Source organism: Chionomys nivalis, chromosome 5, assembly GCF_950005125.1.
Source record: "Chionomys nivalis chromosome 5, mChiNiv1.1, whole genome shotgun sequence".
NCBI classification, from domain to species: Eukaryota; Metazoa; Chordata; class Mammalia; order Rodentia; family Cricetidae; genus Chionomys; species Chionomys nivalis.
This window is the reverse complement of record NC_080090.1, coordinates 12,581,537-12,597,798: the sequence shown is the minus strand read 5'-3', so window position 1 is coordinate 12,597,798 and position 16,262 is coordinate 12,581,537. Positions and strand designations below refer to the sequence as shown.

The 16,262-nt window shown below is 52.8% G+C and overlaps 1 protein-coding gene across 6 annotated transcripts in view; it reads right to left on the bottom strand.

The window, feature by feature from the left end:
* Positions 1–1,541: 1,541 nt before the first annotated feature.
* Lamb3 (laminin subunit beta 3) overlaps positions 1,542–16,262 on the bottom strand; it is a 52,363-nt gene continuing 37,642 nt past the window's right edge. For all 6 annotated transcript variants that reach the window (XM_057770960.1, XM_057770958.1, XM_057770962.1 and 3 more), the window contains 13 exons: positions 15,389–15,544; positions 14,667–14,863; positions 14,196–14,307; positions 12,794–13,172; positions 10,939–11,099; positions 10,639–10,856; positions 10,243–10,440; positions 9,788–9,932; positions 6,250–6,457; positions 5,737–5,878; positions 5,214–5,390; positions 4,381–4,534; positions 1,542–2,031 (listed from right to left, as the gene is read on the bottom strand). In XM_057770960.1, coding sequence (XP_057626943.1) covers positions 1,895–2,031; positions 4,381–4,534; positions 5,214–5,390; positions 5,737–5,878; positions 6,250–6,457; positions 9,788–9,932; positions 10,243–10,440; positions 10,639–10,856; positions 10,939–11,099; positions 12,794–13,172; positions 14,196–14,307; positions 14,667–14,863; positions 15,389–15,544 — 2,384 coding nt within the window. In that variant the 3' untranslated portion in view covers positions 1,542–1,894. The remainder of the gene's footprint in view (positions 2,032–4,380; positions 4,535–5,213; positions 5,391–5,736; positions 5,879–6,249; positions 6,458–9,787; positions 9,933–10,242; positions 10,441–10,638; positions 10,857–10,938; positions 11,100–12,793; positions 13,173–14,195; positions 14,308–14,666; positions 14,864–15,388; positions 15,545–16,262) is intronic.

Here is a 16,262-nt window from a genome sequence, read left to right as displayed (position 1 = left end):
AGAGGGGAGGATGGTAGGGTAGGGATTTGATTCCTTGGCTGATAGTTGTTAGACCCCCTTCCTTGGCGTCCAGTTATCTTGAACAGAGGATTTCCAGGTGAGCATCTTTTCCCTGAGAGCTGCGTGGATGTCCTCATTGCCGCCTGGCTGTTTTAAACCTCCAGGAGTGCCTCGAGGAAGCCACACTACAGCACAGCTGCTTGTTGCAGAAGCACAGCTCTGCTTCAGGAGGCAACATTCCAGGTACTGCTCTTTTAAACCACTTAAAGCAAGCATTCTACCATCACAAGCCTCAGTGAGCTTCATAAGTCATTTCCACCTGGGCCAGAGAAGGAGCACTTGGCCCAGCACAAGGCTCTGTGATTAGTACAAACACAGTCTGTGGTGGCTTGAATAAGAATGGCCCCAATAAGCAGATATATTTGAGTGCTTGGAAAGAGGCACTATTTGAAAGGATTAGGAGGTGTGGCCTTGTTGGAGTAGGTGTGGCCTGACTGGAGGAAATGAATCACTGAGGGTGCACTTTGAAGTTTCAAAAGCTCAAGCCAGGCCCAGTGTTTCTCTCTCTCTTCCTGCTGCCTTTGGATCTGGATGTAGAACTCTCAGCTACCCCTTCTGTTTGTGTGCCACCATGCAACGCACCAGGGCAATAATGGACTAAACCTCTGTGAAAGTGTAAGCAAACCCCAATTAAACACTTTTCTTCAATAGAGTTGTCTTGTTCATAGCTTGTCTTCTCAGCAATCAAACACTGACCAAGACACAGTCCTTCATGCAAATGTGGAGGCCTATGCATTAACACTGCATCTCTTACAAACTGTTCACCCCGTTAACGGGGAAACAGCCCCTGTGGTCATAGAGTGACCTGAGGTGGTAACACGAGGAAGAGAAGGCAAAAGCACCAAGGAAGACCGCAGCAGGAGAGAGGCAGCAGCCTCCCTACATAAAAGGGGTAGAGGCATCAAAAAGTGGTCGCACCAGCGAAGCGAGAGCAGACAGGAAGCCAAAGCTGAAAAAGGTTTCCAGGAGCCAAGGATAAGAAACTGTGTGTCCTGATGGCTGAAGAGTTCCAGGGAGCTGCCAAGCCTTAAGGGACACGGGGTGCAATGAAAGCTATGGCATGTACAAGCTGCCGGGTGCCCTGGCTGCTGGTGATTAAAACCAAGAGAAAACATACCACCAGCTTGAGCGTCTGAATCTACATGACCGACTTCAAAAACCTGGCTCTCAGCTCTGGAAGCTGAGAGTCTCCGGGTCTGCTGTACGACCCCCAGCCTTGGGCAATCACAAGACACAGACTGCCTCCTAGAGTCTCCCTCTCCTATGCTGCCTGGGTAGAGCAGAGGACATTGAGGTAGTGGAAACAGATGGACACCAGTCCCGAGACAGACGAGCTCAATCTGCCTGAGTCCAGAGGCCAACTGAGATAGACTGGGTAATCAGGGCAAGCCTCAGGACTGAAAGGAACCTCAACAGGAGGCAGAAAAGGTGACAGAGGTTACTTAATACAGACAGATCATTTTCTTCTTGAGTTTCCAGGCTCTTGTTCAAAGATTTTTTTATTGGGCTTTGTATTTGTATCACTCTGTGTAGTTTTTGTGTTGATTCCAATTCTTACCACAGTGGAGGGCAAGAGTAAGTGTGGGGGGCACACTGTACAGCCGAGCTGTAACTTCAGCTGTGATAGCACCCCCCTACACTCACACCATCTCTCCTTTAAATGTGGTCCTGTAAGCACCGGCTCAATGGCAGTCAGATACCCAGCAGCAGCACACCCAGGGTGACCAGATGACGCTATCAATGGTATCAAAGTGTCCGAGGACTAGGAAACACTCCCCCGCCCAGCGTGCCCTTCCAAGGCAGAGGGGAATGTGTCTGAAGCTGGGGCTTCAGGTCATTTGCAGGTGGCATAGTAGAGCACACGCCCATTGATGTAACTGCGGATCTGCTCCACGCGCTTCTCTAGCCCCGACAGGTCTGCGGAGCGTAGCATGATGGCCTGACTCCCGCGAAGCAGCTCTGACTCCATGTCTGAGGCAGATGGAACAGCCATGGGGAAGAATCAGAAGGTGAGACACTAAAGGACTCCCAGTCTGTCCTTCCACCAGGAGGCAGCAAGGACAAGAGTCTCTGCTAAGCGCCATCAACACTGAAGCAGACCGTTCTCAATTACGACCTGCTCCTCCAGCCCCATCCCATGCAAAACCTGGCAGGACCAGGCCTTCTCTCCGTCTTCCCTTTGTCTGACCCTCTCCTCCATCCAGGCTCCTGGTTATTCCAAGGTGATGAAAGACTGTATTGCCCCCAAGATTAGCAACCCAAGTAGGGCAAGCAGTCCTCAATCCTACCCATGGATGCTGGAAAAAGCTGGCCAGGCGACTTGGGTCTTTCTTTGCTTTTTCGCCCTATAGTATCACTCCAGGAAAATGTTCTGCTCCCCATCCCCAGGGCGTTCATGTACCATCCCCAGGTAAGGCACACCGAAGTTCTCTCAAGTGACCCAGGCAGCCCGGCCTCACACTGGAGTCCCCGCTACTCTGCTGTGATACCCTGGGCTTTGCCGGGGGTAGAGAGGGAGTGTGGCCTGCCTCACAGGGTAGCATTGAGCAGCATCGGCTATGTCAGAAGTCACCTTCTCACAAAGCCCAAATCTGACCACTTCTTGCTTCTGCCTGTGTAGAGGAATCATGTGTATGGCATTTCCTGGACACAGCGGTCCCACCATCACATCTATTGGTCTGTCAGTATCTTACTGAAGATGGGGTAGCCCTCACCATCCCCAATGGGGGCAGCAGCATTGGCCCTGGGCTGATATGCAGCCAGTGGACCTCCACGTGGAATTGTAGGCTGATAGACAATGGAAACACCGATAAGGTTAAACAGCCACTGTTCTGTTCCTTGCTCCCCGCACCCCAGTCCCAGAGGATCCCATGAAGGTGAATCCTAAGTAGGTAAAGTCCTGCTCCCATGCTGTGTGCTGAGCTGACCAGGCCACACCAGGGGTTAAGTCATTCCACTGTCACCCTTGAGCTGTTGCCTCGGTTGGTTCGGATGCCTGATGTTTGTTCAGTCTTCGGCAGTGAGCAAGACATTGCTGACTTAGAACAACTCACGGTGACTCAGAACTCTTGAGTCTCTTTCAGGTGAGGAACAGCTTGCGCTTGCTACCACTTACCAGTTACAAAGTACTTCCGGTGACGTAAGCCACGCATAGAGGAGCTTCACGGAAGCCGTGGTTTAGTGATAGAGGCCCAAACAGTGGGCCTGCTTACATAACTTCCTTCTTAGGTTATTTCCAGCCCACCCACCATTTTAGATCTGGGTGGTAATTCTGTTTCCTGGTCTATTATCAGCCATCTTCAGATATGATAAACAAATTATTATCTGTGGACACAGTATTGCGAGACAAGGCCAGGACAAGTGCTGAACCAACCTCCAGCTTTCCTTTGGGGTTTGTGGCCACGCCTCTCAGCAATTCCCCATAAACTCACCAAACTAATCTTTTCTATACTGTTCATCTGGTTATAAATGAGATTTTTTGCCAACCGTTTTTATTGAAATCCAGAGGAATAACGTGTATGACACTTCCTGGACACACCAGTGGGTCCCACCACCATATCTACAGATTGTCAGGTTCCTAGGAATGTCCCCTTTCTGAGGCTATTATCGTTATGTCTCCACATTCCAAACCCTCCAATGGCCTTAGATGGTTCACTGCTGAGTCAGTGTCTGCCCTCATCATCGGGGCAGCAAGGAGCCATGCTACTGCCCCCTTCAGATTCTTCACCTACGTCCCTCTCCTTCAGGGTGACCGTCACATGCTCAGAATGCTCCTCTTCCTTCTCACGGCCATCCTCCTGAGGTCCTTCATTGTTCCCTATCTTCTCCCAGGCCTGAGCCTCCTTCCTCAGGTCTTACCTCTCTGAACATCTCTCTCTGGCACTGATTGTCCTCTGAGCCCCTAGAGATCTGTGTCCTCATCACTGACCCGTGTGTCACTGTATAGCAAAGCCTGTGTTTTGAGGAGCAAAGACCCCAGCTGTACTGTGAGTTTCTCTGGGCCGGGCCAAGTAACCGGCACCTTGCTGCATTCCTGCAGTCTTGTAGCTGTACTAGCTGCTCAGAGAGTCCTAACTGGTCACATTTCCTTAGTGTTGCTGGCTTGGTTCCAATGGAATGAGTTTTGGGAGACAGATGGGATGGGCCACTGAGATGGCTTAGTGGGTAAAGGCGACCACCACCAAGCCTGACAATCTGAACTTGACAAGCAACGTCTGCAAGCTGCCCTTTGAACCTCCACAGGCACGCTATGGCACGTGTGGACTCCCACAACTGTACACATGTAAACTATAATTTAAAAAGTCCCTGAGTCGTGCTCACCTTCCATTTTGTCCATCATCTCCATGGTCTCCCCAAACAACTCCTCTGCCTCTGTCTTGATGCTCAGGATTCGACTGCCTTGCTCACCCAGCATGGGACTCTGCCCCAGCCGGTCCTTCAGCTCTGTATACCTTTGCTTGAGTCTCCCGAAGCCCTGGAAAGGTAGGTCATTCCAAAATGCTGACTGCCAGTGGCTAACTGGCATTGCCCAAATCAGCTCACAGCCTCCTGATATCCCCCAAGGGTTGGGTTTGCCTGTCATGCTCTACCTCTGAGCCCCAAGGGATGTCTTTACACTTTGTCTTTTCCTTCCATTGTGCCACAACCCACCATACTTGCCAGGCACAACATGGCAGGTTAATACCAAAGTACGTTGACAACTTGGTCACTAGACCAGGATTGCAAATGTCCGTGTTCCTGCCCTGGGTAAAGCAAGTGGTACACCTGATACCCCAAAATGACTCTTCGATCATCTTTGTCCTGATTCTAACTAGCATGGAGGCCAGGGTGTCTGTCTAAGCCATGGACGTCTGACCATGGTGGAGACTTGGGATACAGGCTCCAGAGTGGATATCGAGAGGACTACTTTATAGATGAACTTGGAGCTGGGCACAAGCCACCGTCTCATTTGTAAATGTGTCTGGGATGCTTATCATGTCCCGCCCAGCTACCCAGAGGAGCAGGAGTAGAATTCAGACTCAAGCTGTGTTTGGGGTCCATGCTGAACCATTCCGGCTCTGTCCTGTGTGGTTTTATCAAAGGTGCAGTAACCTTCCTGCTCAGGAGTCCAGCTCTGGTTCCCCATCCCTGGGACGACTCTGCCCTCTTTGTACCTCCTGGGCACTCAGTGCCTGATTGCTGGCACCCTCTGCAAGCTTCTGGGCCCGCATTGCCTGTGCCTGCTCCTGCTGGGCCTGGTGGCGGAGCTTCTCCATCCGTGCCCAAAATCCACTCATCTGCTCCTTCATGCCCCTCACCAGCCTTTCAGCTGGCACTAGGACCTGCTGGACCTTCAGGGAAAGATAGAGGAATAAGGGTTAGTGTTGGGCCTCACAACCATCATGGGACCTCGTTTTCCTAGCTTGTCTCTCGCTCTTCAGGGAGCCGAGTCTTCCTGACCAGGATGCTTTGACTCCAAACTACCCTGTCCAGTGATACTCAGGTTTTCCCCTTTTCCAGCTCCACTGACTTCATCCCCAATGCAGCTCAGAGTCTATCCCTGCTTTGGCATCCTGGTCAGGTGAGACAAATCTGCAGCTCGAAGCCCAGCAAGTGTATCTAACGAGGTGGGATCTAACCAGGTCACATTCTAGCACCTTCTTGTACCTAACTGGTTCATTACCTCTAAAGTCTTACCTCAGCAACCCTTTCCTGGATGAGCCGAAGAGAGCGGCCAGTGCCCTGCATAGTGTCCTGAGCTTCCTGCAGAGCCATGGTCCCCTGCCGAAGGTTCCCAACCACATCATCAACCTGGCCTTCCACAGCTTGGGCTCGACTTCTGAGTAAAGGAAGGGGAAGGGGAATGAGTGGGCAGCAAATGAGCGAGTACAATCTTAGTTCACACCAGTCCCGGAGAACATGGCTCTTAGGCAGACAAGGGAAAGCACTGGCTCTCTCCCCACAGGACCCACCCAGAGGCAGCTGAGTATGAGAGTGATTCCCACAGCACTCTTGGGACATGAGCTCCCTGTGTGAAGTACTAAGTCAAGTGAATGAAATGTACCCTGGACCCTGCAGATAGCCTAGCTTCCATGGCATGGTAAGCCCCCTCCCCATGTTACAGCCCCTGTACCCCTCTCCCAGCCACAAGGTTGGGGAGTAAACATGAATCCAGTTCCATTAGGAAGGCACTGGGACCAGTGGCCATACCTGGCCTTCTCAGCCTCAGCCTGGAGCCTGCGGGCCCGTGCGATGTCCTGCTTGGTCTGGGACAGCACCAGATCCACATTGGGGAGCCTGGCAGCAATGGCCTGGATCTCTTTCATCTTGCGCAGCACTGTGGCTGAGTCTGTGGGCAGCCAGAGCGCCAGGACTGCTTCACTGACCTCTTGGATGGTGGCTGCGTCTATGTCGGGGTCTGGAAAACAGCCAACCAAGCCATCAGATTAGAGGCCCCTCCAGGCTGGGTAGCACCCCTGGGGGATGTCTGCTATAGTCCTGCTCCTGGAAAAACCCAGGCACCTTTCTCTGGTGCTGCTGCTGCTGCTGGTGTCAGGGTGTTTTCAGGACGCTCTAGGATTCCTGTCCTGTGTACTGCCGAGGGGAGGAGGGATGTGGGCACAGCTGTGGCAGCTAAGTGTCTGGTGCCACAGGAAGCTGTGGGCTTGGAGGAGGAGGCGGTGCCAAGCAGCTGGTACTGAACAATGCTAGCAGCACATTCATAATCAGCTTCAAATTGGGAGGGAGCGGCCAGGAATTGGAGCTGCTTCCTTGGCAATAAGACCCCTCCCCTTCCCTGCCCCCCTCTTCAGGCCCAAGTACTCATATTCACAAAAGCAGAAAGGGATTACCATTTTTTCCGTGATCCTAGCCATGTAATCCAGAACCAGCATTCCTAACCCCTCACCTTGCCCTTCGCCCTCGCCTGTGGCATGTGACCCCACCCCCATGGAAATGCTTGTCTTCCTGGTTTGGCTCTCTTCTCCTGCTGCAGTGAAACCCCTGATCCTGGTTTGACTCTCTTCTCCTGCTGCAGTGTGAACCCCTGAGGACAGAGACTGGGTTTTGGCCATTCATGTCCCCAGATCCCCAGCTCAGGCCTTCGAAGAACCTTTGCATTTGAGGAGTAACCGAAAAGGCACTTGCTCTTCACTGTTCCTGCCTCTTGAGTTCAGTCTCCTGACCTGTGACATGCCTTGAATGACCTACACACACACACACACACACACACACAAAACACACACACACCCTGGGCTGTGACATGTCACCATCAGTTAGCCAGAATTTTTACAAAGAGTCTCAGAGAGAGACCCAAGATACAAGTACAAAAATGACACCTCATCTCTCGGCTGCTTCTGCAGATATCACTCTGGAAAGATGTGTCCACTCGACCAGATAGTTTAGCCTGGCCTGAACTCCTCTAGGGTTCTGGGACTAGCTTCTCTTCACAGGCAGCAGGTGACATAGGTCCTATCCTTTCCCTGCCCTTCCTCATACCAGGTGGAAGGACCTTCTTGAGAGAAAGGAGATGAGATGCTCCAGGTTATGCAACAAGACACTCAAGGGGCTGGGAGCTCATAATGCAGCCCTGGTCGTTTAACTAAGCCTTCCCACCTCACACCCAGCTCCATGGGGATCTACTCTAGACATGCTGCCCCTTCCTGGAGCCCAGTCCTGTTCTCCAAATGGGGCTGAATGGACACCTTTCCCAGAAAGCCTCCTGCCAAGATCATAGCCCCATTCAGCGTAGGTGCTTCCTGTGCTTTTCACGATGGCGGCAGCAGCATGCATGACTGGGTGTACAATCCACTCAATCATAGCAGTAAACATCGACATGCACAGCCTGGCAGTGAGGGCGAAGATCCCATCAGACTCTGCCCCGGCCCTTGTGGGACTCAAAATGTAGTGGGAATGAGGGACATATAAAAGATGAATCATAATCCTGTGTGACCTACAGGGTGTGCACTGGGCCAGCAATGGGGAAGCACCTCCTTCAGGACCAGGGAGGCTTCCTGGAGGGTTGGGAAACCTGAGAGGCATCTTAGAGGAGAAATTAGGTCAGAAGAGGCGATGGAAGGGAGAGAATACAGAGAGGGGGAAAACATCAAAAGTAAGGAGGCACTTTTGTGTGTGTATGTGCATGTCCACCACGAGTGTGTGTGTGTGTGTGCGTGTGTGTATGTGTGTGCCCGCATGTGCTTGTGTGTGCACCACCTACAGCTGGATACCTTCTAGCAGGTCATTTCTCTGTGCATCCCTCACACGGGAATTGGAGGTAATAGCAGTACTTAGCTAGGGTGACCCGGGCTAAGGGATGTGATACAAAGTCCCTCGAACACTGCTTGTACTTAGGAACTGCTCCATAAATCCCGCCTGAGAACTTCCTCAATTCCACCTGAAGGGCTAACAAAGGCAACACTCCTCCTTCATCCTCAAGCCTCCCACTTTCTCCTGCGGCAGCAGCAGCTGGGATTGGCACCCTCTACCATGGGTCTGCAGACTAGAATCCACCGAGTGGTGGTTATGAGAACTCTCTGGGGTCCCACCCACAGCCAAACCTCTCTCAGACCTATGACCCTCTACCCCTGAACTTGTCACAGGCCCTAACCTGAGGTGCAGCCTGGCTGAGAAAGGGGAGGAGCCTGGAAGCTCCCACCTGCTCCCAGGAGCAGAGCCCAAGCTACACAGAGAAGTCAGCCCCTCCCAGCCTGACCAGGGCCTGCTCAAGCCCCAAATCTTGGTTACCCTTTTGTCCTTCTGTGCCAGGAACCTTAGCCCTGCACTCCCATAACACACTTCGCAGTGGTTCCTCCTGCTTAAGTCACGGGTCCCCTCCCCGGCTTGAGTCAGGCTTGCACCACCCACAGCTCCTGCATGGCGGGCTGTCTGCACTCAGGAGACAGCTTTGGCCTATTTGGGATAAAACCACTGCAGTAGTACCATGAGCCACCACTGCTGTGCCCAGCCCTTAGCTCATATCAACCAGGCTTCCAGCCAAGCAAAGTTCTGGCAGGGACCTAAGAGCTAATAATACAACTCACACTCCAGAGGCGCCTTTCATCTGTCAAAGCACATTTTACAGCAGTTACTCAGTTCTTGGGGGAAATCTTGTAGAATACTACCGACTCCATTTTCAAGGGAAAGTTAAGGTCAAGAGAAACGGCTTGCCCGGAGTCGAGTTCCCTGAGTCCTAGCTCATCCCCTAGGCCACTGAAGAAAGGATCTGTCCCATCCATTCCTTTCTTTATTCATTCACTCATTCAATCCACCAATCTTATATATGTGCCAGAAGACCCATGAACCAAGCAGGCATCCATCCTTGCTGTCCCAGAGGCACACTCCGAATGAACTGTACCATTCCTGAGTGGAAGGATACACAGACAGAGACTACAGAAGGCCTCTCTGGGGAGGTGACATTTAAAGCTGTAACCTTGGAGCCGTTCATCCCAGGCCAGCAAGGATCAGTTACAGACCCTCCAGTGGGCAAGGGCTGACAAAGTCAAAGTGGCATCCGGTAGAAGAGATGGACAGAGGTCAGGAAAAGAGCCTGTGTTCATCTAAGAGCAAAGTGGGGAAGTTGGGGAAGGGGTGGAAGGGAATAAAATCAATAGCCAAAAACCAGGCAAAGATATGGTCTGGCCAGTGGACAGCAGGCATGGTGGGAAGGAGGTGGTGGACTAATGAGCTAGACATGGGCAGGAGGGGCTGATGGGAGTCAGAATACTCACAGAGGTGAAAGTCAGCTCACCTGTGAGGAAGCCCCGGACCTGCTGGATGAGAAGCCGCGTGCGCTGCACGTCCTCTTCCATCTGCATACGGCTGGTGCTCACCTGGGTCTCGAGGCGCTGGGCATCTGATTGGACCTTGGACGCTGCCTCCTCAGCTGCCCTAATCTGTTGAAACACGATGTGGGTCAGAAAAAAGACAACCCCAAGGATCCTCTTGGCAGCTCCCAAGGAATCTATGGGGCATCCTCTCCCTTGGGACCTGCAACCAGCCCAGTTTGCAAATGATATTTATGAAGGACTTTAAGAGAAAGCTCAAGAGAGTAGCTCCAAATTCTACCTTACAGTTGCTGGGGGGAATAGACAAATCTCTTTAAGATATCTGGGCTTTGTTCTCCTGACTGTCAAGTGTGAATTCTGAATTGCCCAAGGGACTCCACACCCTCTGCCTCTTGCTCCCATCCTTTGTGGTACCTACCATCTGCCTGGTCTGCTGGAGCTGGGAGTTAAAGCCCCGTAGCTGCTCAGCTACCTGCCCTGCCATGTGGAAGGCCCCTCTGGCTCTGGGCAAGGCTCCCATGCAGCGAGAACCACAGGCTGTGCCATTGTCATGGGGGCACAGCTCTCCAGGGCACGATCCCGGGGTGCACGGTGTCTGCCTAGAGCTGCCACACAGCTGTAGAGAGATGAGGGTGTCAAAGAAGCCCCTCCATAACCACTCCCATCCCACACGAAACAGCCACACATCTCCATGGCAACCAGGATCACGTTTCCTTGGCAACCCCTTAGTGCACAGCACAGACATGGGGTCAGGAGAAGTGGGGTAGCTTCTGAAGGGGACAGATTAGGACATGGGGCTCTCATTCCCAGTCACCTTGTTGGCAGTGAATGTCAAATCCGGCAACGAAGCCATCTCCAGACGCAGGGCCACGAGTTGGGCTCCTCCAGCTCCTCCTCCCCCAGCCTGAATCTCCAACCCTTCTACCTCCCTGCGACTGTCCCTCAGCTGGCTCAGCAGGCTGGAACTGTCGGACACCTGCTGCGCAGCCCGGGAGGACTGCTCGTAAGCGGTGGTCAGCATACGTAAGGCTCCTGAGGAAAAAAGAGAGGGGCTGGAGGCCTTGGGTAGGGGCCTTTCTCCCTAGGGAAAAGTAGCCCATGCCCCTGTCCTCACCTGAAGGGTCTGCACTGCTTAGCTTCTCAAATTGCTCCTTCTTGCTCTGGTATATCATGAGGAGGCGATTGAAGCTTCTGTCCAGATTCCCCAGGTCTCCCGAGAAGGACTCCATCTCCCCCTCTAAGGGAAGGTCCAGAGGCAGGCCCTGGAGAGTCCGCCTGAGACAGAAGGATATTTGCTGAAATATAGGGAGATGCTGTAACTGAGCCAGGAGGAGCAGACTGCATGGGGAAGGACTTTCCACCAGGGTATAAGAGGGGACAATCCACATGCTACTGAGAATTCTGCCCAGTAGAGGCTCCAACAAGCTGGAGTCCTGGCATAGCTGACCCCATCTCTCTGCAGGTGACTTTAAATGTTCTCTCTCTCTCTCTCTCTCTCTCTCTCTCTCTCTCTCTCTTTCTCTCTCTCTCTCTCTCCCCCTTTGCTTCTGTCAGTCTAACATTGGGATCCACCTCCATTTCCCGGATGTTCCTGGCTTCCCTGAAGAGAGCCACCCTGCTGGCTCCCCTGGCTCCCCAGGCTGATTTCAGTTTTTACCTTATGTTTGGGCTGGTTCCCAGTCTCTCCTCTGTAGCCCAACCTTCCCCATGGAGCTCCAACCTCATTGCACACTCACTGGACATTCCCATCTGACAGAGGCTTCGGGTGTCACTCTAGGCCCTGAGTCCTAAGTTTGAGAGTCACTGTCTTCATGCTGCCTGCCCTCTGCTACACCACCATGCTGCCCCCACCCCATCCTGCACATCTCTACCACACGACCTTGTCTGGGCACAGCATACCCTTCAGGGCCTGCCAAGACACAACGCATTCCTTTGTTGATCACCTGTGGACTGGCCATCTAATTCTGAGACTTAGGTCATATAGCCCTTCCCCTGTGCAGGCTACCATGGCCTCCGCTATGAGAATCTTAGCTAACATACCCCGTGTGGCATGTTCCTGCTTATAGGACAATACCTTAGCCCTTGGTGTGTGAAGACCATGTCTTGATATTTTAATAACCCTTGTGCAATACTTGGATCCTATTGGGTACTCAAAAGTCTATTTGGAAGGACTGGGGAGATGGTCCAGTGAATAAAAATGTCTGTTCTACAAGAATAAAGGCCTGAGTTCAAATCTCCAGTACACACATTAAAAGCTAGACCTCAGTAAAAGCAGGGAACTTCTGAGTCAGTGGGAGACCCCGTCTCAAGGCAGTCAGTCAGTCACACAGTGACAGCAGGAGAACCCAATATTCTGCTCTGGCCTCTGCACACGGGTGCAGCTGCACCCAAATGTGGGATGAATGAAATGAGCAAGTTCCAACAAGTTGTAGCTCATCCATAGACTCCCCCAACCCCCACACTGCCAGGGATGTCCTAACACCTCCCCATGGGTAACAGAGCCTTTTATTCTTTTGGGTCTTGGTACCATCCCTCCACCAATGCTCAGGGAATACAAGCTAATTATAGAAGCTTCAGAACTTCAGTTCCCAAAGAAGGCGCCTCTGCTGGTAGGAGGGGGTATGGGTGGGACTGCTTTCATTCTAAAGGCAAATTCAGAGATATTTTTAGTGGCCCTGCCTCTTGGGTGCCCTCTGCCAAGGTGACTAAGCCAGGGCTAATGATCCCACTGGCAGTCCAGGCTCAGGAAGAACGCTGGACTCAGGCTCTGGGTCTGTGTCTGTACAGCTCATCACGTCTCCACATCTGTAGAATGGAATCAACACCACACTCCACATCCACAGACCTGCCCTGGCAGCTAAGAGAAGGGATGCATAAAAATGCCCCGTGGACCAGAATGGCCCAGTGTAGCCCTCACCCAAATCCACTGGCATGATCCCTCCAGCAGCTTGTCGGGGAAAAGGACCTACCTGATAGACAAGATGGCGTTTGCCACCTGAGCCACGTCCTGCTCTGTGACAGAGGTGCCCCCCAGGATCTGTCTGATCTGCTCGATCTTGCTCTTGGCATCTAGCAACCGAGAGGCCAGGCCTTGGTCTTCCCGACCTGTCCCTGTCCACAGGCCTTCGGTGGCATTATGGAGACCACTGAGGCGCCGAGCCTGCTCCTGGAGGTCCACGTCATATGTCTGGAAGCAGGAGTGGCAGGCCACACATACTGGGTAGCGGTCACAGTAGCCTCTCTGGCACTGGTCACAACGGGGCCCAGTTATGCCAGGACGGCAGAGGCAGCGGCCTGAGGATTTGTCACAGCCAGGACCCTCGGTTCCTCTGAAGTCGCAGTCACAGGCTAGGGCGGGAGAATTGACACTTAGAGGCTGAGGTCAGGGAGAGGAAGGAGCCTGGTGAGTATGAAGCCGTGACAGTGACTGACGGAAAGCTTGTCATCAGCACCCATGGCAGGCCAGGCATGTTCTCGGTCACGCATCCACATGCGTGTGAACCCATCGGACCAGCACACCACTGTGTATTCGCACTCTGACTTCCTGCTTCTGTTTAGGAGGCAACCAAGGCATGCAAGGTCTCTGTACATCGTATCTCCTCCTTAAGAGGAAGAGTGTGAAAGGGGGTCACCTTGCTCAGCCCCTGCAAGGCGGAGCTGAGACCAATGCTGGTCCTTAGACTGTAATCCCACACCATAACTGATATATAAGCCCTCCAGGAAAACACTCCAGTGTAGTGGGAGGCCGCTTGCTGGTTCCCGGCTGCTCAGCCCCGGAAATAATCACACAGAAACTATTAATTAAATCACTGCTTGGCCTATTTATCTCTGACTTCTTATTGGTTAACTTTTACATCTTAATTTAACCCATTTCCATTATTTTATATTTTACCATGAGGCTCGTGGCCTACAGGTCACGTTCCGGCGTTTCCGTCTCTGGCAGCGGCTCCATGACTTCTCTCTGACTCTGCCTTCTTCCTCCCAGCATTCAATTTCGTTTTCCCCACCTAGCTAAGTTCTGCCCTGCTATAGGTCCAAAGCAGTTTCTTTATTCATTAATGGTAATAACAGCATACAGAGGGGAATACCATATCACTCCAGTCCTCCTCATGATCTATTTTCTTCACTGCTGCTGGCCAAGGCTCTCAGGGAGTGGGAGCAAGGACCCTTTCCCTCTATCCTGGAGTGTGAGGACCACTTTAGTTAACCTGATCCAGGTACTGGGAGGCCAGACAGTCTTCAAGGGAAGATGCTCAACAGAGTTGCCCTGGTCATCGGTACAGAAGGTCCAATCATATCAGTGCCCTTCACCAAGCACCCTTTATCCTGCCCCCTACCTGCCTGCTACCTGACCATGCAATAAGCACCCACCTCGGCACCCTGTAGCTACATCTCCGTGGGTCCGGTCAGAACATTGACGGATAGCTGCAGAGTTGCATGTCAGGCCACCAAACCCTTCCCGACAAGGACACTGCCCTGTAAACTGAAAAGAGAAAATGCCATGGGGGACCCTTCCAGTCCCTTCCTGGCCTTCCTACTAGGTACTGTGCCCAAGATTCTCACTCTGCAGATCTGGGTGTTCCCCAAAACTAGGACTCCTACTGAAAGACAACCCAAAGTCAAGTCCCAGCACTGAGCTGCAGACGGCACGGGGGACAAGCCTGGCCCAAGGCTGAGAACCACAGAGGGAGGGACATCTGGTGGCCTCCCCCAAGGGGAAAGGGGACAGATGTAGCCTTGCCTGACTGTAGGAAGGCCAGAGAGCAGTGCAGGAGAGACGGAGACATTCGTAGGCAGGACCCCTCTGTGAATGAAGAGCCCATGGGCCAATGTTACTCATACCTGGTTGCACTGTGGGCTGAGAGAATTGCGCGGGTCACAGTTACAGGGTTCACAGCCCCTGCCACTGGCTAGCTTCCAGAAGGAAGGGGCACACTGGTCACATTTGGGGCCTACCACATTGGGCAGACACAAGCAGCGCCCACTTTCCTCCTCGCAAGGCATATCTCGCCGGGCACCTAGGATGCTGCAGTCACAGCCTGTGGGAGGGAGGGCTGATGAGCATAGACAGGCTCCCATAGAGAGGCTAGCCCCAGAAAACATGCACCAGAGGGGTCCAGCCCTGGAAAAGCAACTGTCCTGTGACTTACTTGAGAACATACCCTCAGGGACCCTTCCTACCAGGCTCTGTCTGGCCCTGCTTCTGGGGACTGTGTCCCAGACTCTCTGTAGATAGAATCCAGGGCTAAACTGTGCAGGGCTGGTGCATCCCCCAGACGTTGAGCTCTGCTATGAGATCAGCCTGAAGTCACAGGGCCTGTCCTTGTGCATAACTTGGCTGACTCATAGGGCCGCTGTGCCTTCCCAGACACCTGGCAGTTTGGCCCGCCCACCCTGGCAGGAACTGACTCAAACCCACCTTCCAAACCAGGCCTGTGCTGCCACTTGCTGGAGGACGGTGGTGCAGCACACAGTGCCTGGAGTGGGCCTTTCTCTGAGGACACTCCAAGGACCCGTACAGGCTGCCTCATGCCCCACCACAGCCTCCCTGGCCCTCTACTCACGGTGACAGCCCTGGGGGTTGGCAAAGGTGAGTCCCGTGAAGCCAGGCTTGCAGAGGTCACAACGCTCTCCTTGCACATGCTCTTTGCACACACACTGGCCGGTCAGTGGGTCACAAGGAGCTCCTGGCACCGCCCCATCTGGATCACACTCGCAGGCTGAGAAGCAGAAACAATGTCAGAGCTCAGAGGAGGTGCCAGGCGGGTCCACTCCAAACCCCCATTCTACTGCGGGCTTCCAGCATCTGCCACACGAGAAAAAGAAATTGCTTCCGAGTCATAAAGGACGAGCACGGAGCAGGCAGGGCAGCGCTGACTCCTGTTAAGCACCATACTCTTGCTTCTGTGGTCATCACTTCTTGAGGGCTACAATGTTGCAAACGCCGAGCAGGCGCCTTCACAGGCTGTCCTGCCCAGTCCTCATGACAACATCAGCAGGCAGGAGTTGCCATACAGATGAGGGAACCAGTGCTTGAAGAGGTCAACATTCCAGAGACTGAACTGGGAGCGGGGAAGCAGGGTCAGACTCACGTGTGTCCTACTCTCCAGACACAAATGTCAGCAAGAAGCTGCCTACTCCTGACTCCTTCACGCCTTTCAGAACTCAAGGATCCTTTGTCCTGAAGGTTTTTCCTGATCAACTTGGTCTCAAGTGCTTGTTCTATCCTGTTCTCTTCTCTTAGGTCAGTGGTTCTCAACCTACGGGTCACAACCTCTTTGGGTCGAAAGAGTCTAAGACTCTTTCACGGGGATCACATAAATTCATAACAGTAGCAAAATCATAGTTATAAAGTAGCAACGAAAATAATTTTGTGGTCGGTAGTCACCACAGCATAAGGAACTGTATTAAAGGGTCACAGCATTAGGAAGGTTGAGA